General features: G+C 44.0%; 1 protein-coding gene across 3 annotated transcripts; it reads left to right on the top strand.

Moving 5' to 3' along the window:
• The first annotated feature begins 146 nt into the window (after nt 1-146).
• Nucleotides 147-26982, top strand: MXD1 (MAX dimerization protein 1). 3 transcript variants are annotated; one of them, XR_006777859.2, is made up of 7 exons: nt 147-491; nt 1220-1319; nt 6127-6156; nt 20222-20336; nt 21888-22047; nt 22305-22574; nt 23960-26982. XR_006777859.2 is itself a non-coding variant. In XM_045788175.2 (6 exons), exons 1-6 carry the CDS (start codon nt 419-421, stop codon nt 22487-22489), a joined length of 663 nt encoding a protein of 220 aa, XP_045644131.1. In that variant the 5' UTR covers nt 147-418; the 3' UTR covers nt 22490-26982. The 3 variants fall into 3 exon arrangements, 2 of the variants coding, with proteins under 2 accessions (XP_045644131.1, XP_087719609.1); XM_045788175.2 differs by having other exon boundaries at nt 22305-26982; XM_087863483.1 differs by lacking the exon at nt 147-491 and adding an exon at nt 520-1046 and having other exon boundaries at nt 22305-26982.
• Nucleotides 26983-27055: the final 73 nt, after the last annotated feature.

The raw sequence follows: 27055 nt of genomic DNA on the forward strand, positions 1-27055 counted from the left end.
GGTGGAGCCCGGGCCTTGTCAAGCGTGACCAACCAGAGACAGGAGCGGACTCTAGGGGGCGGGGACATAACGCTTTTCCCCAATCGGACAAGGCCAGGGGTGGGGCATTCTTTAGGGTGCCCAATGAGGAACGCAGCCGAAGCGGGCCTGTCAAGAGAAGGGCCTGGGGGCGGGGGGATGGTGAGTCGGAGATAAACACTCCGCGGCGGTGGCGGCTGCTGCTCTTCTTCGGGTTCTGTCACGGTGTCGGCGGTGCCCAGCTCACCGGACCCCCCTCCCGCTTCCGGCGAGCGTGGTCGCCAGAGAGGCTCTCCCAACCCTGCTCTGCGGGGTCCACAGCAGGGTGCGGGTGTCCGGCGGCGGCGGCGAGCCCGTGGGCAGTGGGGGTTGGTCCCGCGGCTCCGGCCCCCGGTGCAGAATGGCGGCGGCGGTTCGGATGAACATCCAGATGCTGCTGGAGGCGGCTGACTACCTGGAGCGGCGGGAGAGAGGTGCACGGGGACGGGAGGGGTCCGTCCCGAGCCGAGGCCAGGGGCTCTGAGGAGCCGGGCCGCGGGGTAGGGGCGCCCAGCCGCTCTGGGGGTGGTTGGAGGCTCAGAGAGCGCGACCGCGAGCGCTCCCAACCCCTCCAGCTCTCCCCACGCGCGGTCCGAAGGAAGGCCGCCGCTGCCCTAAAGGCAATGAATGAGGGTGGAAAAGGGGCCTCTGCCCCCCGGAGTCCCGAGCGCCGTCCCCCACCGCAGAGCGAGTGGGGTGCTCGGGGTCCCCCCCGGCCAGGCCCTTGGCTTACCTCACCCGGGCTGGTCCCGACCGGCCCCCAAGTGGGCCCAGCTGGAGGAGCAGCGATTCCCCGAGCCCCCCCTTCCCCTCCCTCTGGGTGCCGGGTGTTTGCCCCGGACCGTCGCCCGAGGCTGGTTCCACTTAAAGCACGCCAACCTGCTGGATGTTGCCAATGGGGAACCCAAGCTCCATGAGCTTAGCGACTTGCTGTGTCTTTCTCAACAATGAGCAGCTGGAATGCTCCTTACACCTGCTCCGAACTGAGGGTATTCACACAATTTAAAAAAACAATCATTGTTCTAAGAATTCCACCTTGCATCGTTTGTTTAACACGATATTCTTTTAATGAAAAATAAAATTTAAGAAGGAAATACTGTGGAGGGGAGAGAGTATTGAATGTTCTAGGCTCATTCATTAACTGGATCCTTCGGTTTTCTAGAAGCTGAACATGGTTATGCCTCCATGTTACCATACAATAACAAGGACAGAGATGCCTTAAAACGGAGGAACAAATCCAAGAAGAATAACAGCAGTAGCAGGTAATTTGGTAAATATTTCTTTTTTTTTTAGATTATACTGCAGATGATACAAACTGCAGAATGGAAGTTGCCTGTTGTGATTATAACCCAGTAAATACATTAAGTAGCAATCATGATTCAGTAAGGCACACATGGTCTTAAGCCATTGGAGGAAGCAGCCCTTCTGTTTGGGTTGAGGGGACAGAAAAGAGAAATGGAAATGGTTTACATTTCTTTATGAACTTTTTAACTTAATTTTGCTCTTTTTCCCTTTTGGAACAAAAATCTGTGGAAACTTCCAGTGAGATTAGTAACAATGACAATATGTTGCCTTCAGAAGTTGCAGATTCAGGGCAGATTTTTGTAATTGAAAATGCTGGACATTATCCATTTCTTTTGCTTTTCATAGTGAAGATTTTATTAACATGTTAAAGTCTGATTTAGCATAGGTGGTAGGATTTCATATTTCACATGTAAATGAAATGCAGTGATTTGTCTCATAATCTGTTACATCTACTTATAATGGCAAAGAGGAATGATCAAGGTTAAAACCTGCTTTTTTGATGATGGAGGATTAATATTAAAATATTAGTATGCCACAAGCCTTTTGTTAGCCTTATAGTTCTTAAAATCTGTGAATTTCACTGGGAAGTGTATGGTTAATGGTCAGTGAAATCACATTAAAACCCTGAGTATAGATCCTGGTACTTCTGAGTACTCTATCAATGCTACACCCCCTTTCCCCTTCTTTGCCCTTAAAATAAAAGTTAGCTAGGAAATCTGTTAGGTCTATTTACTTACACCTTTCATTCCAGTAAACTAAAGTCATTCACATTTTCTTCACTGACTTAGAATCCTTATTCCTCCCTGCAAGTAACTATATTTGGTTAGCCTCTGTGGCATAACACAGACCACTAAAAGCCAGGAGGTCCCACTTAAACCTAAAACTCACTTGTTCTTGCTGCTGCTTCTGTCCTTGATTCATCCCATTGTTACTTAGCGTTAGTAGAACCACAGGATGTGAGCAGCACACATGTGCTGAGCTCTTGAATAAGAAGGCACGTGAGGGATGAACCTGGTAATTAACTACCCCGTGGGTTTTTCTTTCCCTCCCATCTTTCACATTACCTGAAGGTGGTAGCTAATAGATCTGTGTGTGGGTATTAAGGGCCTGTAAGAAGAATGTCAGTACTGACTTGTATTATGCAGTGGTATAAACAATTTATAGTTGTGTTGCATTTTGGTTGGAAGAACTTTGAAGCCTTTTGGTTTATTTTTCCTGAAAAAGGTAGTCCGTTTGTTGCTTTTATTCTTGCCCATTCATGATTTGGGAGGAATTGTCCACCTTACTAGTCAAGGCTTAATCCTTAGCACTTTATTTTTCCCTAAGTTTCACAGGAAAGTTGAAGGAGGTTCAGTGGTGGGGAGAGGAAGAGAAAGGGATGTTGAAAGAGAAGTAGGCTGGTCCCCAAAGGTGATTAGGAAAGAAAAATAATGATAGTTGAGAACTGCAAGCCAAGAAACAGATTCTTTCTCTTTAATATCCAGTGTCGTTATGGAAAAAATCGCTGCAACTTCTGAGTTTTGGAAGAGCTTTCTTCTGTTAATGGGCTTGGTTTGCTTTCCATGGTTACAGACCAGAGGCTATCACAGTTTCCCATATTCTTGACTAATAGTGAATTAGTGTAATATCCTCAGTGGTGCAAGGATCTCTGAGAGACCATGATTAAACCTGAAGATGACACCAAGCAAACATGAAGCAAGAGCAGGTTGTTTTGTTTAAATGTGATCACTTCCTTCATGCCCGATTTGGAATGACCCTTACCTGAGCACTGAGACATCGCCCCAGAGAATGCAGTTTGACCCCCTTAATTTGAATTAGACTTCTCTTCAAGGCCATGTATGGTCAGGATTTTGAACTGAGGTAAGGGCGATGGAGAGATTACTGCTGGTTTACATAACCACTGAATGATAGTTTATTCTTGTTAATTCAGGTTGAAATGCTGTGCTCTTTTCTTGTAGAGTCAGGGGGCTACTTTTCCCTGGACATTAAAAAAAAAAAAAAGATTTAGCCACATATCCAACTTATTGGGGACTAAAAATGCAGATCTTAATCCAGTTTCTCTAGTTGTTTAAAAAACAAAAACAAATGAAATTGTGAATACTGATTGTTTCAGAATCATCCAGAGAACTACTGGAATACAGGGAGGTGGAATCTTTTTTTCTTTCCTACTGATTTTTGAAATCAGTTACTAATTATTTAGAACTGAAATTCAGAGTTTTTAAAGGTATATTTTGTTAAATTGTAGAGCAGGCTTTGGCACTCATGAAAGAGGAAGTTCAGGACCTGCCACCTAGCTCTTTTATACAACAGTGGCTATATAGCTGAGCTGACTAGAGAATCTTTTTGAACCTAAGAACGTTTCCCATTTTCATACACTCTGTAATTTGGCTTAGTTATCTTTTTTTGTGAAAATATGTATACATATATTCTTTTTTAAGTAGGTTCCATGCCCAGCATGGAGCTCAGTGTGGGGCTTGAACTCATGACCCTGAGATCAAGACCTGAACTGAGATCAAGAGTCAGAAGCTTAATTGACTAAGCCACCCAGGCGCCCCTTGTTAGAATATATTTTTTTAATGGTGACATTTGACCTTTACCAGCGATTCCAGAGTTATCAAATCTTTTCAGTAACCACATGGAAAATAATTTTGACACAGGTATCTATGTATTCTTATAATGCTTTAATTAAAAATATAAATGTTTACCCATTAACAGAGTTGGCAAGCAATCTCTGACCGTTATTGAAAAGGCTTATTTTCATTAAAGACAAACTCAGTTTCAGTCACCCAAATGCACTTCAGTAATGCTTTAGCAATTAGATGTGCGTCCCCTTGTAAAAATCACAATGTGTTCAGTACTCTTAAGTAATCAAATAAGATCTGTAGTTTCCAAAACTATTCAAAGTCTGGAAGGAGTTGTCCTTCCTACGGAATTTCTTAAGAAATTTATCTTGGGGATTCAGAATTTTTCTTGTATGTATCTTCAAAGAATCCAGAAATTTTTGATAAGAGTGCCCTGTGTGCTATTTTCTCTAGCCCGAGATTATGTTCTTTTCAAACATCCACCTTCTTTCCTCCACCACCTTCCTGGGATGGTCCTTGCCTACAGTTAAACAGGGAAATACTGACCAGCTGCTATCATATACTTTCATCCATTTAAAAAACCTGTCAGACTTTGAACTTGTTATTCCGTGTTAAAACTAAAATGCCACGTGCTTTAAAGCCAAAGGTTTGTAGTGCAGGCCTGCCTCTTGTTAACTGTGATAGCCTGCCGGCCATTGCAGGAAGTAAACCTTCAGAAAAATGTAAGTGAAGGAGGCTGAGGGAAAACCAAGTGAATCAATGTAAAGCTTTTAAGTTAACCAATTTTGAGGTCCTTTACCTAGAAAACAAATATTCTAAAACTTAAAATACTGTCATTATTTTCTTGGTTCTCCTCGTTAATAAAAATTGGTGTCCCAAGAGCCTTGTGGAAGAGAAATTTTATTGCTGGATTGGAAATTTCTCATTCCAAGTCTCCACCCCCCCCACACACGCCCTCACCGCCCTTCTCTGTTATGAACGAACGTGGTGGTGGTTGCCCCTCTGAGATAAATGAGCGGCAGAGCGTTCGCGGAGGTCCTGTTTCTCCATGATTACTGTGAGAATTTCTCTATAGGCCCAGGAAGGTTCTGGCCTGAGCCAGGGAGTTACCTCCTGAACTGGTTAGATTCCAGAGAATTTCCATTAAGAAAGGTCAAGATTCAGCTCCTTTATAATGCTGGGAGGTTCCTCAAGTTTATAATTAGGGAGGAGTTGTGTGGGGAAGACACTGTAGTGACCATATTGACCGACTTCGTGTGACTTTGGTGGAAACCTGTCCATAAATTCTTAGACCAGGCCTTATATTCAAGGTCAGCTATAAACACTTTAATAATAGGATTTCACATCCACCACAGCTTTCCTCCAAGGCTCTCTAATCACTTTTACAGTTGCTACCTCATTGATCTACGTGTGTTCAGTAGATAATTGGCAATTATTTTTACTCCCATTTTACAGAGGGGTTAACCAAGGACAAGATGGTAAAGAATTTTATTTCTTCTACAGTACCAGTCAGTGGCAAAGCTAGACTTCCCATTTCATCCTAACTGGCATTAACCAGTCTGTATCGTCTTTATGTTGAGCTAAGTCTTAGAAGCCCCTTCCTGGACTCATTTGGTTGCTGTTGACCAGTGGTGTTTTTCAGGAGGTCGTACATGATCAAATAATTACGTCAGGGAGTAGAAAGATTGAGGGAAGAGGAATTATTTTTATCCACTTAAAATTGTATCCTATTGTTAAGCAACTTAGCATAAAATTTTGGCATATCTACTACACCTAGAAAAAACTGCAGGACTAGGAGGGGATGCCACCTCCACTCTTCTACCCTCAGCCTGAAGAAAGCGTCAGTATTCTATCACCCGAACTCACGTCACATGGCGCAGCTGTTTTTCTCTTCGTATAAATAGACCCCTTTTATTTCCTTTCTTAAAATGGATTGCATTTCCACTAGGGATTGCATGCCTCTTAAGTTTGTCACTTCTCCTCGAACTCTCTTTTACATATTTACATTTATCTAACTCCTCAAAGGAACTCATTTCTTTAGCAGCCCACTGAGTTTTTCCTCCCTTTCTGTTTTCTCTTCTACCAACTTTGGAGAAAAAGAAGTTAAAATAATTGCATGGTGTTGAAGTAGTCCTTTAAGACAAGAAGAATCTTACTCTTTTCGTATTGTTCCCTCTTTCAGATCAACTCACAATGAGATGGAGAAGAATAGGTGAGTGGGGGATTTGGGGAATGGGATGGGGGTCTTTTTTTGATGTATCCTCTGGTCTTGGAGACTTGGATGCTTTTCTTGGTTCTTCCACAAGTAGCACTTGATGTCAGAGTTTCCTCAGGCCGTCGAAGCAGCACTGCCCCTAAATCACTTAGGTAGATGGAGGGCTCGCAGGTTCCAGAGAGCGCACCCTCACCCCTCACCCCTCACTCCTGCAACCTGCTCCTCCTGCAGGAGTGCCTTTCTGGGTGACTGTCTCACAGGCCAAAGCATTTTAGGTCATGAGCAGTGCTTCCACAAATAGTGTTTTTTTTTTTTTAAATTACATGCAACTGAATATAATTGGTGGTTCTGTCTTAAATCATGTACACACCCAGATATATATAAATACACATACATATGTGTGTGTATTTACAGTTTACTTGTGAATAAAGATTCTCAAAATTCAGGCAAATATATGCATAGCACAAATTAGAGACAGTGATTCACTAGAGGAGGCCTGCCACCCTCCCTGGGATCCATCTGGCTGAGCCTGAGTTGATCTCTCTCACCTGGATTGCCTCTTGCTGTTTGCTTAAATCTTTATTTTCTAAATCCAGCTTGCTCCTCCTTCAACGATGTAGCCTAGTGGTTCTGGACTCGGGTTGTACGTTAGAGTCACTTGCGAAGTTTTTATTTTGATGTTTTTTAAAAATATTTTTGTATTAAATTACCCACCTTTGTAACAAATTTTATTTCTGCCAATTTTATAAAATAACTTACAGAAATCTTCAAGTATATGAGAATGAACAGTGTAATCAAGTCCTGTGTGTCCATTACCCAGCTTCAACAATTATCAACATTTTGTCAGTCTTGTATAATCAAAACTACCCCTCTCTATGGAGTATTTTAAAGTAAATCTTTTATCTCTAATAAAGACTTTTTTTAAAAACATAACCACTTGCTTTCACCATGCTGGGGGAAAAATTAATAGTAATTCCTTGCGGAGCTTAAAAAAAAAAAAAAAGGAACGAAACCAATGCCCATACCTCACCCCTAGCAATTCTGATTTAATTGGTTTGGGTTGAGACTCTGCCTGGTAGTTTTTTAAAAGCTCCCCAGGTGATTCTCATGGGCGGCCAGGGCTGAGAACCACTGAACGAGCTTCATTCTGGGCTCTGAGCTCCCATCAGCGTGAAGTACAGGCTACCCATTCAGACTGAGCGGCTTTCTCGGTGCCCTGCACGAACCAGACGATGATGTGTAATGATGGCTCTGTAAATCCATATGGGCATTTCACGCAAACCTTCTTTGAAGAGGGCGTCTGACTCTGAAAGTCGGGATCTGAATGACACGGTTCGCGGTGAAAGGGCAGACTGACTTACTAGGAAGGAGAATGTTGGAACGGGGCGAGCATTAGCGTGACTCCGCCAAGGAGTTGTATGTGTGCTAGGGCCTCGTGGCACACGGGCTTCCCCCCGTCCCCCTTCTTCCCTTTTAATTTCTCTGTGATTGTGACTGTGTTTGAAGTCAGAGCTTCCTTTATGCTTTAGGGATTTACTTATCATGAATTGGGAACTCAAAAGTGTCTTTTAAGGCGGAAAGATAGATGCGGCCTCTCTTTCTCATCTTTAGGTTCTTTCTCAACTTTCTGCCTTTGGGGTGAACTGGGTAAACTCTTTCTGCTGAAAAGTCTTCTAGTTCTCCTCCCCCACCTTACTTAGGCATTTATTTTTTTTATTCCATTAGGCACTCATTTTTCTTATAAAAATTTTACCTCTTCTGGGGCGCCTGGGTGGCACAGCGGTTAAGCGTCTGCCTTCGGCTCAGGGCGTGATCCCGGCGTTGTGGGATCGAGCCCCACATCAGGCTCTTCTGCTATGAGCCTGCTTCTTCCTCTCCTACTCCCCCTGCTTGTGTTCCCTCTCTCGCTGGCTGTCTCTCTCTTTGTCAAATAAATAAATAAAATCTTTAAAAAAAAATTTTTTTTTTAACCTCTTCAGGTAAGGGCTCTTGTACTTACTACTTTATGCCTCTTACCTCTGCAAGAATGCCACACAATGCCAGTTTTACCTTGTAGCAGTTCAGGGGTGGGTTGTTGTTGTTTTGCCTACAGTGTCTCAAGAACTTGTGCTCAGTACTAGGTATTACATGAGTTCACACTGGGGGTATTAAATCAGCATGGTCCCCATCCTAGAGAAATGTGGTTTGTCTAATGGGAAAGATGCAGAGACAGCTTCAGTGAGTACACTGTGTCCTCAGATTGAGGTATACATGAGAGGCTATGGAGGCAAAGAATCTAGAAAACTGGATTTGGAGTCCCCACTGGGTAAGCTGCTTTTAATTCAGACTGCTTCCATGTGACCAGTCAACTTTTGCTCGCTGAAGAGTTATCTAGTTTCCTTATTCTTTCTTTTTCGGAATTTGGTCTTTTAAGCTCTTGATAATTCTTTCTCTAGTCCAGAGCATGTGAACAGAAAAGAAGGAAGTAAAGACTTAAATTTCTTAATTTAACCAAACATTGGTTGCTGCAGTCCAGGGGAGGAACTTAAAGTTGTCCGGCTCTTCTCCCGTTATGAGTGTAGATGCTTAAGAATCTTCGGGTTTTGTAGGGGCGCCTGGGTGGCACAGCGGTTAAGCGTCTGCCTTCGGCTCAGGGCGTGATCCCAGCGTTGTGGGATCGAGCCCCACATCAGGCTCCTCCGCTATGAGCCTGCTTCTTCCTCTCCCACTCCCCCTGCTTGTGTTCCCTCTCTCTCTGGCTGTCTCTATCTCTGTCGAATAAATAAATAAAATCTTAAAAAAAAAAAAAAAAAGAATCTTCGGGTTTTGAAGCCAGTTGAACAGCTGCTCTTGTAGTCTCCTGGTTTTAGTAGTTGATTCCTATAAAAGAATCCCGCTTTGCTAAGTGCATATATATTTTAGCCATTTTTTACATTAAAACATCACATAAAAAGATTGACATGGCTCTTAAAAAACAAAACAAAAACTTAGGAAAAGAACTTCTAACAATGGGAATTTGCTTTCCTCTTTGATATTGCAGAGTTGATTATACTTGGGTTACATTTTTAAACAGAAACCTTTTCTGTGGAACTTTAGAGATTCTGAGTAATTGGTGTTCATCAGGACTCCGCTCTGAGGACAATATACTCAACACTACCACTTTGATATCCTTGGTGCTGGTAGGAAAATACCCCACCTCCACCATTCTAGAAGGCTTGTATCTTCCATTCTCTAGATTGGGCATTTATGGAGTACTGAAGATGCTGTGTCCTAGGTGCTGGAAATACAGAGCCCGATGAAGCCCAAGCCCCTGGGGTAGAGGGTTCAGTTTATCAGTATAGATTGCGTCTATCACTCAGCCTGTGCTTCTCTGAACTGTAACTAGTTTTTGTGGGTCTAGCCTCCTAAGGAAACACTTTAAGTGAGTGTGTGGTTTTTCTTTTCAAAACTAATCTTATAGGGGCGCCTGGGTGGCTCATTCGGTTAAGCATCTGCCTTCAGCTCAGGTCATGATCCCAGGGTCCTGGGATCTAGCCCTGCATGCATCAGGCTCTCTGCTCAGGGACAAGTCTGCTTCTCCCACTCCCTTTGTAATCTCTCTCTCAAATAAAAATCTTTTAAATAAATAAATAAATAAATAAATAACAATCTTACAGAAAATTTTGAGAAATCTAGACAGTCTTTCTGAAAACAATTTAAATCATCCATAATTCTAGCTGCCAGAGGACAGCAGTGGAACTTTGAAGTGTATCTCCACAGTTGTTAACTTAAAAATATAGTTTAGTGTAGAAAATGGGAAGTTCCAAAAAGCACAGAAATATAAAAATCACCTGTTACAGTTCTTGCAGCAGTAACAGCTGCTAACATTCCTGCGAAGTTCTGTATCCATCTAGACCTTTGTGCATGCTTTTTTAAAATCAACATGGGATCACCTAGTAAATGATTTCTATCGTCTTTTCAAGCTACATTATGAATATTTTCCAGTGTCCTTAAGTCTCCTTTTCTAACGTTACTTTTAGTGAATGCCCAGTATTACTTCCTATGGATGTACCGTAACTCACATAACCAGTCCCGTTTTAGGTTCTTCCCAGTATTTGGCTAACATAAACAATACTTCTGGGGCACCTGGGTGGCTCAGTCACCTAAGCATCTGCCTTCAGCTCATGTCATGATCCCGGGGTCCTAGGGTCAAGTCCCACGTTGGGCTCCCTGCTTGGCGGGGAATCTGCTTCTCCCTCTGCCCCTCCTCCTACTTGTTCTCTCACTCTCTCTCTCTCAAATAAAATCTTTGTACACACACACACACACACACACAAACACACAAAAACCAATACTTCCTTAAACTACCTTGTAGATAAATCTCTGTCCAACACCGTAATTCTATCCTTAGGGTAAATTTATAGTTGTGGAAATAATGATATACACATGGTTACAGTTTTCGATATTGACTGCTGGATTGCCCACCAGGCAGGTTATAGGCTGTATTTTCCATATACCTTCACAAGGTGATATTATAATTTAAGACCTTTATGAATTTGATACCTAAAAAACAAAACCAGCAACTTGTTTTAATTTGCATTTCTTACATTATTAGCACAAATAATTTTATCTTTGTGTGTTTGTATTGCCTGTTAATAACCTCTGCCCAGCTTTCTACTTGGGTGTTTTGGGTTTTTTTCCTTATTTTGAAAAGATTATATACTATGAAAGATCTGTATGAAAGAGATTGCCCCTTTGAGTATCCTATTATTGTCCAGTTTATCATTTCCTTTAATAGAATCCATTTTCTCTCACTGTTTGAACTTGCTGCCTCTACTGTATTTTAAATTCTTGTTCATGGCTAAGTCTGTTTCTAGACTGGTTCTTCTGTTCCACTGATCATCTGCGCTGCTCTTCCTGCGCCAGTGAACACTGTGTCAGTCTTTGAGGTTTTATCATGCACTTCAAGATCTGGTAAAGCAAATCCTATTCCTCCCTTCTTTTTTAATTTTACCATGTTGTTAGCTATTTTCACTAGTTTATTTTTCTCTATGACTTGTATAGTCAATCCATCTCCCCAGCCTCCAAATCCTTTTGGGATTTTCAAAATGAAAATTTAATAATTTCAGTATAAATTAGCCATTAAAAGTTCATGTCCATGTATTAGCTCTTTCCCTCCAGGATTTGGTCTGTGACTTCATTCAGATCAGTTTTCTTTCTCTGAAGTTCTATAGTGTTCCCTGTACATCTTGCATATTTCTTTTAAAAGGTATTCCTGTATTTATATATTTTTAAATCACTGTTGTATTCCCATTGTAATTAATTCTTCTCGGAGTATAGGAAATTTTTTTAATCTTGTTATTATATGGCTTTGTTGATCATTCTCCTGTCTTCCTTCTCTTAGCTGGGAATTCCTCTGGTGTGAATGCCCTTCAGCCAATGGAGGCTGAGTGAATGCATATAAGCTGCAGCTGGGGGGGCGGGGGTCAGGAGTCAGGTGCTAGAATGGACTTTTTTTTTTTTTTTTTTTCCAAAAGAAGGCTCTGGCATCTTCTTTAATAATAGACACTCATTTTTCTGGAATGGTACATATGCAGGCCTTGCTGGAATTAGGCAGCTGGTCTAGAGAGATTACCTCTGATAGAGTCTTCTGACCCCCTGACAAAAGATTTTTGTGCGTGCTCTGTGGGGAGGACTCAGCAGCCTGATCTAAGCTGTTATTTTCATTTGGTCTAACAGTATTTCAGAGGCATCTGGTCTGGTACGAGAAACCACTGCAGTCAGGTCTCTTCTGGCAGGATATTCCAATTCATTGCAGGTCTCTTTCGTTATTTTGGCTTTTCAAGTGGCCAAGCTGCTTCTGTCGGAAGAGGGTAGGGGTGTAACTTTTGCATTGGGCCCGAGTTGTGGTAGACGTTGCACCACTCTTACTGTTTCTGAACTTTCTTGACCACATTCAGACTTCACTGTAGGGTGTTGTAACAAATCCGCATTGCTTTGTTGCCACATGGGGCTGAGGGCATGACTGGTTCTTACGAAGAAGGGATGCAGCTATCAGTGTGCAAATCTGGCCTACGTGGATGGTGTGGAGGAACACGCAGATGTGTACCACCAGAATCTGTCTGTCTTGGACTGTACCTCTTGGATAGATGGCATCTGCCCTTGGAAAAACTGGGAGAAAAGACAAAGCCAAATTCCAGTCACTGCTGGAGCAGTGGGGGCACTGCCTGACTTTATCATAGACCTTAATAGTCAAAGGTGGGAAAGCTGGCAAGCACCAACCATCCCATGTATTGTGTGCATTTTTTTAAATTGGGCTCTAGAAAGGAAATATTAATGAATATACTATGTATTTCATTCATTTCATTCATAGAGAAGTGATCTTATAACTTCAAAATGTAGCCACCGTGAAATGCTATTTCTGCCTTGTTCATGGAGTGGCCTGTTCCCGTGCAGCTAGCGTATAGAACTACGTCTGGATCTTTTATAAAGATTATTATCACAAATCTTCGGAACTTTCCAAGGTTCCAGTTAAGTGGGTGATAATGATGCATCTGGCAGTTATTTGTGAAGAGATTAGGGAAAGGAGGAGAGTATTTTTTTCCCTCAAAGCATGACTTGTAGTCTTCACCTGGACCTTTTGCTTAACCTGGTAAGGCTCTTTCCTCAAACCCAAATCTGGAGGAAGTATCTCTTGTGACCTGTAATCACTTTTAGGGAGTAATTTTTGACCCTGTGAGATGATTTGTTGCTTCTTACTCTGTGCTAAACCTGTTTTTCTCACTATACAGCTCATACGTGACATATCTGAAAGTTTTATTAAACCTCCAATTATCCTGTAGAATCTATGAAGCTATTTAATTGGCTAAGTCTGTGCCCACACAAAGCTAGGAAGTAAGATGGTGAAACTTCAGAGTTAAATAGGCTATTGTTTATTGTTTGCTTTTTTCCTCTTTGGTGAAGAATCTGAAGCCCAGTTTTAATGAAAAGTAGTACTCAGCAAGGTCTTGTGTGCCTTGTTTGTTAGGTGGGGCTTTTCTCAAAGAGAAGGGACATGGATTGCCAAGATGCCACATTCTACTCTCAGGTCAGCATCTGCAGATATATTATTTCTAGGCTCCAGTGGGTTAACACGAAATAAAAGTCTTGGTCTTTCCCATTACTTGGTAATGAAAGTTGGATACATAGGAAGTGTGCTGTGTGTGAATGAATGAAGAAATGAATGTGATCTGTTTGGAAAGGGAAAAAACAGGTTCTGATGGTCTATGAAAGCTTCACAACCTTTTAAGTCAAACAAGATATGGGTGAGGGAAAAGAAGGAATAGGTTTGGTAGAGGGCAAAGGTGAGCCTGTTCTAGAACTTTCAGTGAGAGCTGCCAACTGTCATAGTCTGAAGGTAGCTCAGATCAATAATTCTGCAATAATTTATGTTTGATCTCTAACTGAATATTAAGCTCCAAGGCAGGGACTTGATGGTGCTCAGCATGGTATCCTAGTGCCTGTGAAAGTAGCAGTGCACAGTAATCCTCCTCGGAGAGGCAGGCGGAGGAAGTGACTGGAAGACCAGAGTGTATGTTTCCACATTTCCACCTGTGAGCTTAATTACTTATCTGCCCCCTTCACTGGCTGCCATCCTGTACACTCTGCTCTGACCTTCTCATTCTTCTTTGTGTCCTACACTTTCTTGTGAAAGGAGGGTGTTCAGTTACACCTTCAGTTAAAAAGTAATCTCTGACAGCAGTGCCTCCTCACACACGCTTGATTGGATACCGTTCCCACTCGTGACCACGTTCAAGTCAGGAAGACCTTTTGGGGGAACCTAGCAAATTCAGGAGCACTGTCTACAGATGGCACAGTCTACCTGTAGTCTTGCTTCCCAGTTTATGCCCCAATTGGCAAGTCTGCCGGCCTGAGAGGGAGAGAGACACGGATAGACTAGAGGGAGCTTAAGTCCGGAGGCAGAAACAAGAAGAGCAGCATTCAGGCTGAGGAGAGCGCCGGCCAGCCCACGGGCCTTCGTCAGTGCCAACGCTCCGGGAGGAGGAGGGGTGCCTCAGGCAGCCCGGAGACTCCATCGATGACTTCCTTTCACTTGGATGCTTAGTTTTCCATAATTCATGACTGACACGACTTAAGGAAAACTAACAACAGGACGGTGTGGTATCAAAATATATTTTATAGCTAAATCTTAGATTGCAGTGTTGTCTCTGCTGTATGTTAAATTCGTACCTATTCTTCAGTCTGTTTCTGGGAATTTTTTTATTCTGTTCACTTGATTTGTCTGCCCATTCCTGTATTAGTGGATAGTTTTTTAATTAAAGCTTTATAATACAATTTTTTATCTGGTATAGCACATTCCTCATTCTTCTTTTTCAAAAATCTGGCAATCCCGTATACATGTACTCTTCTACATGGAGTTTGGACTAATTTCCCAGCATTAAGAAGAACACTTGGGATTTTTATCCTGGAATTATGTTAAATTTGTAGACAAACTTGGATAACACCGGCATCTTTGCTTTTAGGTTTCACATCTAGGAAGGTGCTACTTTTTCCCATTTGCTCAGATTTTCTTCTGTCTCTCAGCAAAGTTTTCTAGTTTCCTTCCTAGAGATCCTTCCTAAGCCGTCTTAAGTTTATTCCCAAATATGCTATCCTTCTTGCTGTTGGAGAGAGATTTTAGGTGCTTTGGATATAGAGAGCACATCCAGAGCTGTGCTTGGACTTCCAAGGTCAGTATGTGCCCCTGGCTTTTCCTGGGGCTGTGGCAGTGCAGCCGGGGCAGGGAGGATCGGGTGCCCTTCAGATGCTTCCCTCTCAGCCTTGGGCTCCCTTCTAGCCAAGACTCTCCGTGATGTGTGGCCAAGAAGGAGTCTTGTCTTTTGCATGCATTAGCTTTACAAGATCCTTGTTAAGTTTTTGAATTTTTTTAATCCCAGTATAGTTAATATAGTGTAATATTAGCTTCACGTGTACAGTATAGTGATGCCACACTTCACATATTGCCCAGTGTGCGTCCCAAGTGCCCTCCTTAATCCCCCCACCCACCTCCCGTCTGGTAACCATGGGTTTGTTCTCTATAGTTAAGAGACTGGTTCTTGGTTTGCCTCTTTTTTTCTTTTTTCCCCTTTGCTCATTTGTTTTGTTTCTTAAATTCCACATATAAGTGAAATCATATGGTATTTGTCTTTCCCTGACTGACTTCATTTAGCATTATACTCTCTAGCTCCATCCATGTCGTTGCAAATGGCAAGATTTCATTCTTACAGCTGAGTAATACTATGTTGGGTATATATTTATACCACATCTTCTTTATCCATCCATCTATCCACGGACACTTGAGCTGCTTCCATACTTCAGCTGTTGTAAATCTGCTTATAAACACAGGGGTGCATGTATCCCTTTGAATTAGTGTTTAGTTGTTTTGCTCTAGTAGTGCGATTACTGGATCATAGGGTAGTTCTATTTTTAACTTTCCGAGGAACCTCCAGACTGTTTTCCACTGTGGCTGTACCAGTTTGCATTCCCACCAACAATGTAAGAGGGTTCCTTTTTCTCCACATCCTCGCCCCCACTTGTGTTTTTTTATTTTAGCCATTCTGACAGGTGTGTGGTGATCTCTCATTGTGGTTTTGATCTGCATTTCCCTGATGGTGAGTGATGTTGAGTATCTTTCCATGTGTCTGTTGGCTGACTGTATGTCTTATTTGGAGAAATGTCTGTTCATGTCTTCTGACCATTTTTAATTGGATTTTATTTTTGGGTGTTGAGCTGTATCAGTTCTTTATATATTTTGGGTACTAGCCCTTTATTGGATATGGCATTTGCAGATATCTTCTCCCATTCAATAGGTTGCCTTTTAGATTCGTTGATGGTCTCCTTCACTGTCCTTGCTGATTTTTTTTAATGTAAAAAATGATACCTTAAGCATAAGCAAGATCTGTATTGCCATGGAAAATAGGTTACATTTTCCATTAAATTTTTTTAATGACAAAAGATCACTGTTTTCTTTAAGGAAGAATTGGATTTTTATCAGATAGCCTCTATCTACCTAGTGAGACACTTTGAGTTTCCTGTTGATTTTCAAAGGAATATTATAGTGCTCTACGAATCTGTTTGTTCCCGGTAATTACCGGTCTACAGAAGAAGCTAGAATGGAAAGAATAACTGCTGCCATATACAGAGCACTCCAGTCAGACCCTGGCCAGGGGCTTCCGTACCTTGTCCCATTTAATACACAGGCCCTCTGAGGTGGTGTTCCTGTCTCCTGCTGAGGAAGCTGATGCCACGTGGAGTCAAGTGATTGGCTCAAGGTCACACAGGAAGTAGGTGGCAAAGCCAGGGTCCCAAACCTTTGCTCTCACATACTGTGCCAACATTTTGGTTGTGTGGTAATGGACAGATTCAGACTATTAAAAGAACTAAAAACAAAAGTAAAATTTGAGATCCTTTTCAAAACCTTACTGAAGAAAAGCTATAGTTTGTATCTAATTTAGTTATCCCTGGTTATAGGGCACACTTGATTCTGAGCATTACTGATTATAGCTCAGATCAAAGATTGGTCTTTTTATGCTACAGTAGACCAAAGGTGTATCTGTCCATTCAGAATAATTAAAGCGCTATTTCTGAGGAGTCAGCACACAAAGTTTGTCAAAGTTCATGACCCAGGTACAAAGCAGTTGGATCAGAGCAAACAGAAGAGGCAGCTGGGAGCAGGAGGCAGCCAGGACTTGGCACAACCCTCTTCTGTGGGGGTGGGGAGCAGGGGGGCAGCTCTTGGCAACAGAAGGAGGACTGGCTGAAGAAGATGGGATGGGAGGAGGTCTAAGTAAGGATCAGACTGGGGTATTGAGTGGCCTCCTGTTAAGTACACGTGGCAGAACCTCTGCTGGTTCCCCAAGGAGGGGGAGTTAGATCTAGTTCAAAACAGGACACTGATCCCGGCCTTGAGGACCAGAGCCCTGGGCAGGGGAGTAGTCAGGACTGGGGAGGAGGAGCTGAGACAGGTGCCTGTCTTACTTGCTTTGGGTCTCGCGCTTCGTGGGTGCTCTCAAGGCTGGCTGAGGGATCCCAGATCCCAGGCGGCAGTGTGCATGTGTGTGTCTCAGGGTTGAGGAGCCTCGGGGAGGTGGTTTCCAGAGGGGTCCGTGTGCTTGTTTATCTGGTTCAGGAGTTGAATTTCACTATTACATGATAGAACTGAGGCTGCTCCACAGACCTCACCCCTCCCCTGTGCTTGGCCCAGGTACCAGCCTGGGGATGTCTGCCGGCAGGTGGGTGGGGCAGGGCAGCCGTTGGGCTGGAGCAGTGAGGTGCTGGAGGAGGCCAAGGCAGGCACTACCAAAGACAGAACTTGGCTTTGGATCGCGACAAAAATCCAGAAAAAGCTCTGGTCTTATTTTCATAGAACCAGGCCAAAAAAACACTGAATGAACATGTATTATCCTTAGCTTGAATTAGTCAAATGGCTTATTTCTAGTTTCACAACTGGAAGTGTTCTTTGGAAAAACCCACATTTGGGTAGTGAGAATTATACTTTCTGGGCTAGACTCCCTGTGTAACTAGAAATGACGATGCATGGAAAGATGACTTTATTATATTTTTATCAGTAGACAAACTTCCTAAAAAATTTACATACTCATATTTGTAGATAAACCCACATCATAAAATGACTAATAGGACACTGTTCTGAATCATGCAGTCTTTGCAGATAACAAGTAAGCTGAAAAATGTCTATATCTAATTTTTGAACTTTTTTCCCTGACTTGACAATTTGTGTATAAACTTTGGGAGAAATAATTTGGATAACTATATAAGTGACTATACTTATGGTGTTTCTAACATCTATTTTCATGACTCTTCTTGAGTATTATTATCCAAGGTGAACAGGTACATTTTACACACAGGTTCTGCTTTTCTTTTCCCTCCTGTGGTGATGGGAGGAGCAAACCTCTATGGGAGCCTTTGCTTGTGGCCATTCCAATAGACAGGGTTTCAGGGCAAGTGGAAGTCTTGTCAAAGAGTAAGGCATTTTTGTACCGTTAAATCTTCCTAGCTCAAGAGTGAATGCTGTACTCAAGTCTGTCAAGGCTTAGAGGGCCCTCGGAGAGTCTAGGACAGCTCCTTCAAGAGCTAGACAAGGAAGGAGGCTTGGAAGCAGATGAGGCAGGGGGCTCGGAAGGAGGTCTTATGCCGGCTTGTTAGATCTGCCTTGGGGGGAACATCCCAGTGTCTTGATATGAAGGGTGTGAATGGACTTCCTTGGTCACTATCATACATGTGGACCTCTTGGAGCTTTCTGAAGCGGTTTTCATCTTTTAGTCCCAACTTTTGCTAATACCGTCAAAAATTGTAAGGGGAGGGGAGGGCAAATTAAGCTTTAAGGTTGGCTCCCAGTTCAGCTGGAGGATGGCCTCCCAGGCTCCCAGGAACTCTGCTCCAGGTGGTTGTGTGAGGGTTGGGGGCATGTGTCTAAAACCCTAGGAGCCTAAGCACTGTTGAAGGTGTGGAGGTGGAGTAGAGATGGCCTGTGTCCTCCAGAAGCTTACTGTCTATTGAAGGGTCACATAACCCACTCAGCAGACATTATTTATAAGATTTTATTTATTTATTCGACAGAGATAGAGACAGCCAGCGAGAGAGGGAACACAAGCAGGGGGAGCGGGAGAGAAAAAAGCAGGCTCATAGTGGAAGAGCCTTATGTGGGGCTCGATCCCGTAACGCCGGGATCACGCCCTGAGCCCAAGGCAGACGCTTTAACCGCTGTGCCACCCAGGCGCCCCTCAGCAGACATTTATTGAGGAGGTGGGAGGGGGAGGCACTGTAGTAACTCAGCAGTGCTTAAGTGGCAGTCTAACTTTCTGAGGAGTTTGCCATGAATGAGTGGTTAGGTAGCAAATACCAAACAGTCCAGGCAGAACACTGAACTTCCCATTGACTAGTATAAACCAGTGAGGACTCAGAAAGTGGAGGAGTCGCTGTGGGTTGGAATGGCCTGCGAAGGCTTTAAGGACATGGTGGGCTGAGGCAAAAACTCTGAATTTGTCTGCTTCTCCCATTTATGGGATCTGCTAGGTTCTCGAATAAAGCACAAAGAGATGAACTGTTAATTTCCAAAACTTTAGGGACTCTGGTCAGTCTGTGACTAAAGGTTCTCGAGTGACTCCCTGTGGCTTCTGCTTCCTCGGGTCTTTCTCCCTTGCGCCTCTGTGCCCCCTCCAAGGCCCGCATGTGGTTATCTCCAGCTGTTTTGCACGCCTGTGCAGGGTAGCAATGCTGAGGATGTGCTTTTTCTTTATTTTAAAAAAAATGTACTTTTTAAATAGCAGTTGAAAAACCAAAAGATATAAATTATTCAGTAAAAATTCACTCCCTTTCCTTATCTCTGCCTGTGCCCTGATTTCTCTCTCCTTGCCGTTGTTAGTAGTTTCTTACTATTCAAGATTTTATGTCCATATAAGAAAACAATTTTCCTGTTTTGTCCAAAGATGGCATGATGGCATGGTTTCATATATTGTGAAATGAACAGCAAGAGATCCGAGAGTTCTTATCTAGTAGTAAACAGAGAACATTCTGGTTCTTTTCATAGCTGCGTAGTATTCCACTGCATAAATACACGATAATTTATTTAACCAGCTCCCTGTTGTTGGTGACTTGGGTGGTTTTGGTCTTTGCTAAAGCAAGCTATAATGAATAACCATACACGTCATTCACACGTGTACAGACTATATACGGCAGTGCTCTAGTTCTCGTAGTCCATGAATGGGAAGAGAAGTATGGGTTGAAAGGATTCAAATCCTGGCATGTTCTGTCAGGTCACATTATAACCCAGAAACCTGGAGCTAACCTGATAAATATGCCTAATAGTAGTAGTCCCTGCCCTAACACCTGTATTATAAAGATACTTGAGAAAACCCCAGTTTTGGCTTCTCCATGGCTTTCACCAGAGTTGTCCAATTTCCAAAGATGTTTATTTGGCCAGAGGTCTTTGGTGGCATTTGCCATTACTGGGCCTGGGCAACTTCCTACGCCTTTAGAATGTGTTCTTCCAGAGTGCCTTCTGGCCCACTGTGACATTCTCAATGCTACTGTGGCCTTGTTTGTGTAGGCGGGCCCATCTTCGCTTGTGCCTGGAGAAGCTGAAGGGGCTGGTTCCGCTTGGGCCCGAATCGAACCGACACACTACGTTGAGTTTATTGACAAAAGCCAAATTGCACATAAAGGTAAGTATATCCTTGGGATTCCTCTTTAGCTTTACCTGTCCAGTAAGGGTTTGTCTGTTGATGAGGGATAACAAATGCGTATCTCCAGGACAGCCCTTTTCTCTGGAGAACCCTCCAACCTGCCTCATAGATGATCCTGGGCGTCCCAAACCCAACATGTCCAGAGCCCCACTGAGTATTTCTCACCCCTGTGTAGCAGAAGGTAAAGGGCCCTCCAGTTGTCCATTTGATTAAGCCAGAAACTCAGGGTCATCCTTGCTAGCCCTTGCTCTGTAGCCATATGTATCTAAGTCCTCTCCAAGACCTAAACATTTCACAGGCCAACTCCCATTTCACCCCGCCAGCAGTTACTGCGGTGAACTCCTCGGAGGCCTCCCTGTATTCCTCTCGCTGCCTCTGAGCTAAGCTCTGTGCTTCCCAAGAATAATCCTTCCAAAGCTCAAGTCAACATGTCACCCTGTTTAAAATTCTTCAGTGGCTCAGGACAGACTGTCAGCAGGCCTGCCCCAGGCTGCATGACCTGGCCCTCACCTGCCTGGACAGCAGCATTTTGTGCCCCATGCCCTTTCAGCCCCTTGCACTTGTCATGCTCTCTTACCCCAGGGCCTTTGTACGTGCTGTTCCCCCTGTTTGGTATGCTTTCCCCTCCCTTCTTCACCTAGTTAACTTCTTGTCATCCTTCAGATCTCAACACAGGTATCACTAGTGCAGGGAAACCTTTCCTGACCTGCTTACGTCCTTCCTGCCACAGGTGGAGTTATTACTGGATCTCTCTCTCAGCACTTATCACAGTTGTCATCTGACCATGGTTTGTGTGACTGGTTGTCTCCGTTGTCGGAGGAGGGGACGAGGTCTTTATGCTCACCTTGTATCCCCAGCACCTCGCAGAGGATCTGAAACAGAGTCTGCAGGTGGCACGTAGCTTGAACAGCAGAAGGGGAGGGAGTGGAGTGGCATTCGGACTCCTGAGAGCCACAGCCAAAACTCCCTGTTTAGCATGTTTTTATAATCCTTTAGTCATTGTTGGACAACTGTCTCTTTAATTATGGTTGGTGGCCTGCATACATGACAATTCTGGAAGGAAAAAGAACCTCTGGTTAGAGCAACATAACCACAGTTAAACAGATTTATAAAAACAAGTGGTCTTCGGAAATGCGTTTAAGCTCTTATGTTGGACAATTTGGAATCAGGACTTCAAAAGACTGTTTCCTGCTACCAAACAGAAGTTAACTGAGATTTGGAATAACTCAAGTGTTGGTATAATTAGAACATGTCGCTGACTAGCCCTCCTCCTGCATGGCGGTGTTCCCGCTCCCGTCCCTCCCCGGGCTCTAGTGCAGAGAGCAGTGTTCAGGGTGTCACCACAGACAAGGGGGGGCTGCTGGCTCTTCCGCGGCGTTAGAGGGGCCACGCTCACCCCCAGAACCCCAGGGACACCACATGGCTTCTCAGGAAACCCAGCCTATTTCGCGGCTCGAGGGCAAGATGCAGCGTCCTTGCCAGTTTTGAAATCAGCCTGCGGGCTCCAACAACTACCCCTTTGACTTGTAGAAACTTGAAGATTGTGACAGAAAAGCCATTCACCAAATAGACCAGCTTCAGCGAGAGCAGCGGCACCTGAAGCGGCAGCTGGAGAAGCTGGGCCTCGAGAGGATACGGATGGACAGCATCGGCTCCACCGTCTCCTCGGAGCGCTCGGACTCCGACAGGGGTGAGCGCCGCCCGGCCTGTGTCTGTCTGGGGGCGGGGGGCGGGGTACGCGTGTGTCCCCAGAGGCAGCGCAGGGGAGGAACGGAGCCCCGGCCCGAGGGCTAGCGACGTCGAGGCAGGGGACCTCCAGTACCGAGTCCCTTTTTCCTTTTGGCACGAGGGCACCAGGCCCAGAGCAGGGCCTGCCGGGGCGGGCTGGGATGTCCCGCCCCGGCGTCCCGAAGCCCGCCTTCACCCGTGTCCCTCGTCTCCCCACAGAAGAGATCGACGTGGACGTCGAAAGCACAGACTATCTCCCGGGCGACCTGGACTGGAGCAGCAGCGTGAGCGACTCGGACGAGCGGGGGAGCACGCAGAGCCTGGGCAGCGACGAGGGCTACTCCAGCTCCAGCAGGAAGAGGATAAGGCTCCAGGACAATCACAAGACGTGTCTGGGCCTCTGAGAGCGTGGGTCACCGCGGCTGCCTCCGGAGGGCTCTGCCGGCCGCTCGGATTAGGTAGTGTCGGACCGCCACAGTCCCCTTGCACGTAAGCTTCCGTGTACCACCTTTACCAGAATCAGCTCTGTAACCGTTTTGCAGGAAGTGCTTAGGATTGTGGGTTTCTGATCGCATCCACTAGCTTCTTTCTCTCCACACAAATTCGTCTGCCAGACTGTACATTCCAATCAATTTGAAGCACCCAAGAATTCTTAGACCGAATAAGCAACTTTCACAGCTCAGCAATTTCCCCTCTTATTTACTGTCCCCGGGTAGTCTAGCCAACGTTTCTTAAAGTTTTCTGGCTATGTTAGTCACCTAGCAGAAATGTCCAAATGTGTCCTGTGCTTAGGAAACTGAAGGAAAACAGACTTTTAAAGCTGAGATCCCGATCTCAGAACTCCAAAGTAAGCTTTGAAAGCGGCATTTAAGAGCACTTCACCGTGGACCTCACCTCCCAGTGAGGAGTCAGGAATACCTCCAGAAAACACACCCTTCACACCCGCCCCGTGCTAACCCCCAACCCGCGTGTGGAGGGGAGCAGTATTTCTCACTTGCAAGTGGACGCCGTGATAGCATGTCTTTGGGGTCGCACAGCTCATACAAGTTCCAGCAGTTTGTTCTCACCAACAAGACGGTACAGTCTCTTTGTGCGCGATGTTCTTGGGGCCGCGCTGTGTACTGCTCTCCCAAGGCACGTTTTCTCCCTCAGAGTTTGTTATGCTACTTGTCTCTGGAACATTTTTTTTTCCTACCTCAGAGATAAACGAGATCTCCATTTCCCACTTAACACAGAGTGATTATGCCTTTTTTTTCACCCCCAAATAAGTGACATTTGGTCCAATTCTAATCTATTTTCCTATTTAACTCTCAGCAATAACTGAGCTCTGGCGCTAGCTGAGCTAGTGTCCATCAGTGAAAGGAAAAGTCTGCATTTCTACTCTGTTGCCCGTGAACGGGAGGGGATGGTACAGTGTTATTAGAATTCCTCTCCTTAGTTTTGGATACACCCAGAAACTTCTTTATGGAGGCTTCTGGGTAGCTAGTTTAAAAGGCTGATCTTTCTTTTTGGTTATGATTTCTCCCTAAGTGGTCTCCCACTTTGTAGCATTTTTATTTAAGCTAAAACAGAGCACATGTATATGTACATAAGACACATTAAATCTATAAATACTATTTATTCATTTTATATAAACTAATGTAATGGAAAAAATTCTTATGACTTTGTGCTTTTATAGATGTTCTAGAAACTTTGTATGTAGGTATCTACAAAATTGGTTCATTCCCCATAATATTTTTGCATTCATATTTTTGAGGCCGAGGTTTTCAGCCTCTGGCAAATCTTTTTCATTGAATTTGAACCATTTGTAAAACCTGTGACGCTGAAACAGAGTGTGTGTCACAAAGTGACGAGAACATTCCTAAAATCCACAGACGCACTGCAACCTAAGGGCTCCACGGCTGAAGCAGCGGCGAGCAGGCGGCCGCCCCAAGCTCCCGCCGCCTGCGGTCTCTGGCCCCCCAGCCTCGCCCCACCTCCAGCGCCTCCACCTTCCACGCGACTCAAAGTTCAAACGCGCTCCACGCGGAAGCTCCTTCTATACCCGAAGAGCGGTCTAAACAAAGCAAGATTACTTTTGTTTTTTCATTTTAATGATTTTCTAATGTATTAAATTTTTTAAATTGGAAGTAGTCGATTCCTAAATGATTCCAAAGTCATCTGTACTTGTTTTTGTTTTGTTCTGTTTTTTCCTGCATTTCAGCTTTGGGGGGGGGGGCAGGTGACAAAGGATTTTTTTTTAAATTGTTGGAATCTTTTCCAATGACCAGCTGAAGATTTGCACTGAACTACAACTGTATGCCTTTTGCATTTTTAAAGCCTGCTTCCTGAATTTAAGCAGAGTGACAGTGTTCAAAGAGCCAGCTCAGCCTGTAACATGTTTGAAAAGATATATCTGCACTTTGAGGTCCCTTTCGAATGCCATTCGCTAGACCTCTCAAGCGTTTTAATTGCTACGTTCAAGCGCCTCACAAGTCCAAGATGCTGGATGCCTCAAGGCATCGAAAACTCAAGACTTTGGGCAAAACTTGTGGGCTTGCATTGGGGGAGGGAAGGGAACAGAATTTGTGTTATTTGTTCGATTTAGAAATAAGGCATCTGAGAGATGCCGTTATTTTCTGTGTTTAAGTTAAACTGCATTTTTGTCTTTTCGTTGAAATATGAAATGTACTGTCCCAATATAAAACAGTCATTATTTGATCTTTGCACTGTTTGTCTGGTCCTTTTCAATTTGATTGATTGCATATATAAATGTGGAAATTGATATATTTTTAATGCACTTGTGATAAACTGACACCAGGGTTAGACTTTACTTTTCAAAGCTCGAGGTGGACCACTCAGCAAGCTAGCTAGGCCTCTCTCTAACCAAAACTGTAACCTTCAGGACCAGCAAACTCAGCCCGAGGCAGCTACTCCCCTTCCCCCCACGGCTCCCCAGCAGCCCTGACCTGCCAACCTGTCGTCGCATTCACTGATCCACCAGCGTGACTGTTCAGAGCTCTCGAGTCTGTTTGGTTGTTTTGGGTTTTTTTAAGCAAAATGAAAAACCTTTCTATGAGGGTTGTTAGGGGGGTGGGGAGGGGCAAAGCTAGAAACCCCAGCCTTTAAGACTTTGACAATTGTACGTAACTATAGATGTGTGTAAATATAGGCACATGCATATTTTTATGTCAAATTGATTTTAAAAAACAAGAAATCTATACTCTCACGGATACCATTGCAATGCAGATGGGAAAATAAGAGTATGTAGTCCAATTTCATGCAGTGAGAAAATACATCGGTGTGCTTCTGTGAACAGCCCAGAAAGCCTAGCTTTCCCCGCCTGTTGGCTTAGAACAGCAAGCGAAGCCCCCAGGGGGTTGTGTGCAGGGTTTGCTGCTGCTGAGCAGAGATCTTGAATTCTTCCAGGTGCTGCTAGTGACGCTGACTCCTGTGTCTAGTCGCAGACCTAACGCTAGTTGGTGACGCTCTTTGAATCACTTTTTTGAGCAGGACCTAAATTCCTCTCCCAGTCTGCCCCAGACTCGATTTCAGGGTTCATTCAAAATTGAGCACTGCGGTAGGGCCCTGACCCGGCCTTCGGCCACTGGAATGGCTTTCTTCTAAGGGAAGCATTTTCCTTTAACCTCCACTTTTTCTCAAAAGAAACAGAGGGTCCTTACCTGGGTTTCCTGCGGGCCTCTCTGATCCGTCCCTGAAGTGGCCAAGAGCAGATCCTGGGGTGGGGGGAAAAGAAAGTGTCAACTAGGTAGGATGGCGATGCTCAAAGTAACTGCGCTAGCGGGGTCTTGGGGGGTCGCGAGTGGGTGTTATGGACTTTTTTCTTCTTGCCTCTGCCCCATCCTTTAAAGAGAAAACTTATTTTTGAAAAGTATATACAAACACATTATTTAGGTTTTTATACCATACTGTATCGGCAAGAATACCACTTTTATTGTGCTTTATAATCTATTCCTGAATCTGTCTTTACTTGTTCCCCAAGCTTCTTTGCCTTCCTCCTTTACCTGCCCTGTGTGTTGAACCCCAGGAAGTCAACGGCTGCAAGGCGATTTCCTGCAGGTCAATCTGGGTTTTGTTTTTTCTCCTGTGTCTAAGTCTTGGATGCAGTATGCTTCCGTAGCTGGCTACTGAGTTTTCAAATCCTTTCTGGGAGAAGATGACCCGAAGACCCTTTCAGATGGGGTGGCTTTTCTCATTCAGCTCTCTGTGACTAGGGGATGTTTTGTTCTCAAAGCTGTCTGGGGACGGGGAGGGTGTGTGTGTGTGTGTGTGTGTGTGTGTGTGTGTGTGTGCAGTGTGCGGTTTATCATGATTTCTTCATTAATATTTGCTACGTGGATGATTTGCTTATATTCTTCTGAAAGAAGAAATAACTGCCTGGCACTGCTAGAGTCAGCTAGTGAATGGCTGAAGAAATTGAGTACCTTTGTCTTCTCTCAAAATCATAAAATGAGAATTAGTAAGACACCCAATTCTAAGGTTTATCCAAATTTTTAATTTTGATTTCTTACTCGATGGGGGTGGTACGTTGATGGGGCATTCTTCATTTTAGCTTTTACCCGAGAACCAAACTTGCCTTGACGCTTGTCCCTAGAATTGGTGCTCCGGGAATGTTGCTGTGAACTGTCAATGTTGGGGCCACCTCCCTAGTGGTAAACACAGCCTGAACAGGGGAGCAGCAGATGGGAGAGTATGGAATTCTGTTTCCAGATGTTTATTTCTTTATGTAAATATGAAGCCACTGTAAATCCTGTGTCAAGATCTAGAGAATGGTGCTTTTTACTGCAGCTAGCACATGCATTTTTAGAACTACTACGTGTTTTAGAGAATCTTTGCTGTGTATATGTAAACTTCTGTATTGTTCCACCGTTAACAAATAAATTATTTCATTATTAAAGTTTGGTCTTCCTGATGTTTTGTACCCTTTCATGGTTTTTACTTACAGAACTGAGTTAATTCATCAGATTTCA

The sequence above is a fragment of the Ursus americanus genome, chromosome 7 (assembly GCF_024610735.1).
Source record: "Ursus americanus isolate L20-20 chromosome 7, mUrsAme1.1.p, whole genome shotgun sequence".
Lineage (NCBI taxonomy): Eukaryota > Metazoa > Chordata > Mammalia > Carnivora > Ursidae > Ursus > Ursus americanus.

Bases quoted from the DNA above. Each gene is read 5' to 3' on its own strand.
- MXD1 (XM_087863483.1), top strand. From the start codon at position 944: ATGTTGCCAATGGGGAACCCAAGCTCCATGAGCTTAGCGACTTGCTGT. The intron at 1,047-1,219 runs GTATTCACACAA...TCGGTTTTCTAG, and splicing joins ACACCTGCTCCGAACTGAGG to AAGCTGAACATGGTTATGCC. The intron at 22,048-22,304 runs GTGAGCGCCGCC...GTCTCCCCACAG, and splicing joins GCGCTCGGACTCCGACAGGG to AAGAGATCGACGTGGACGTC.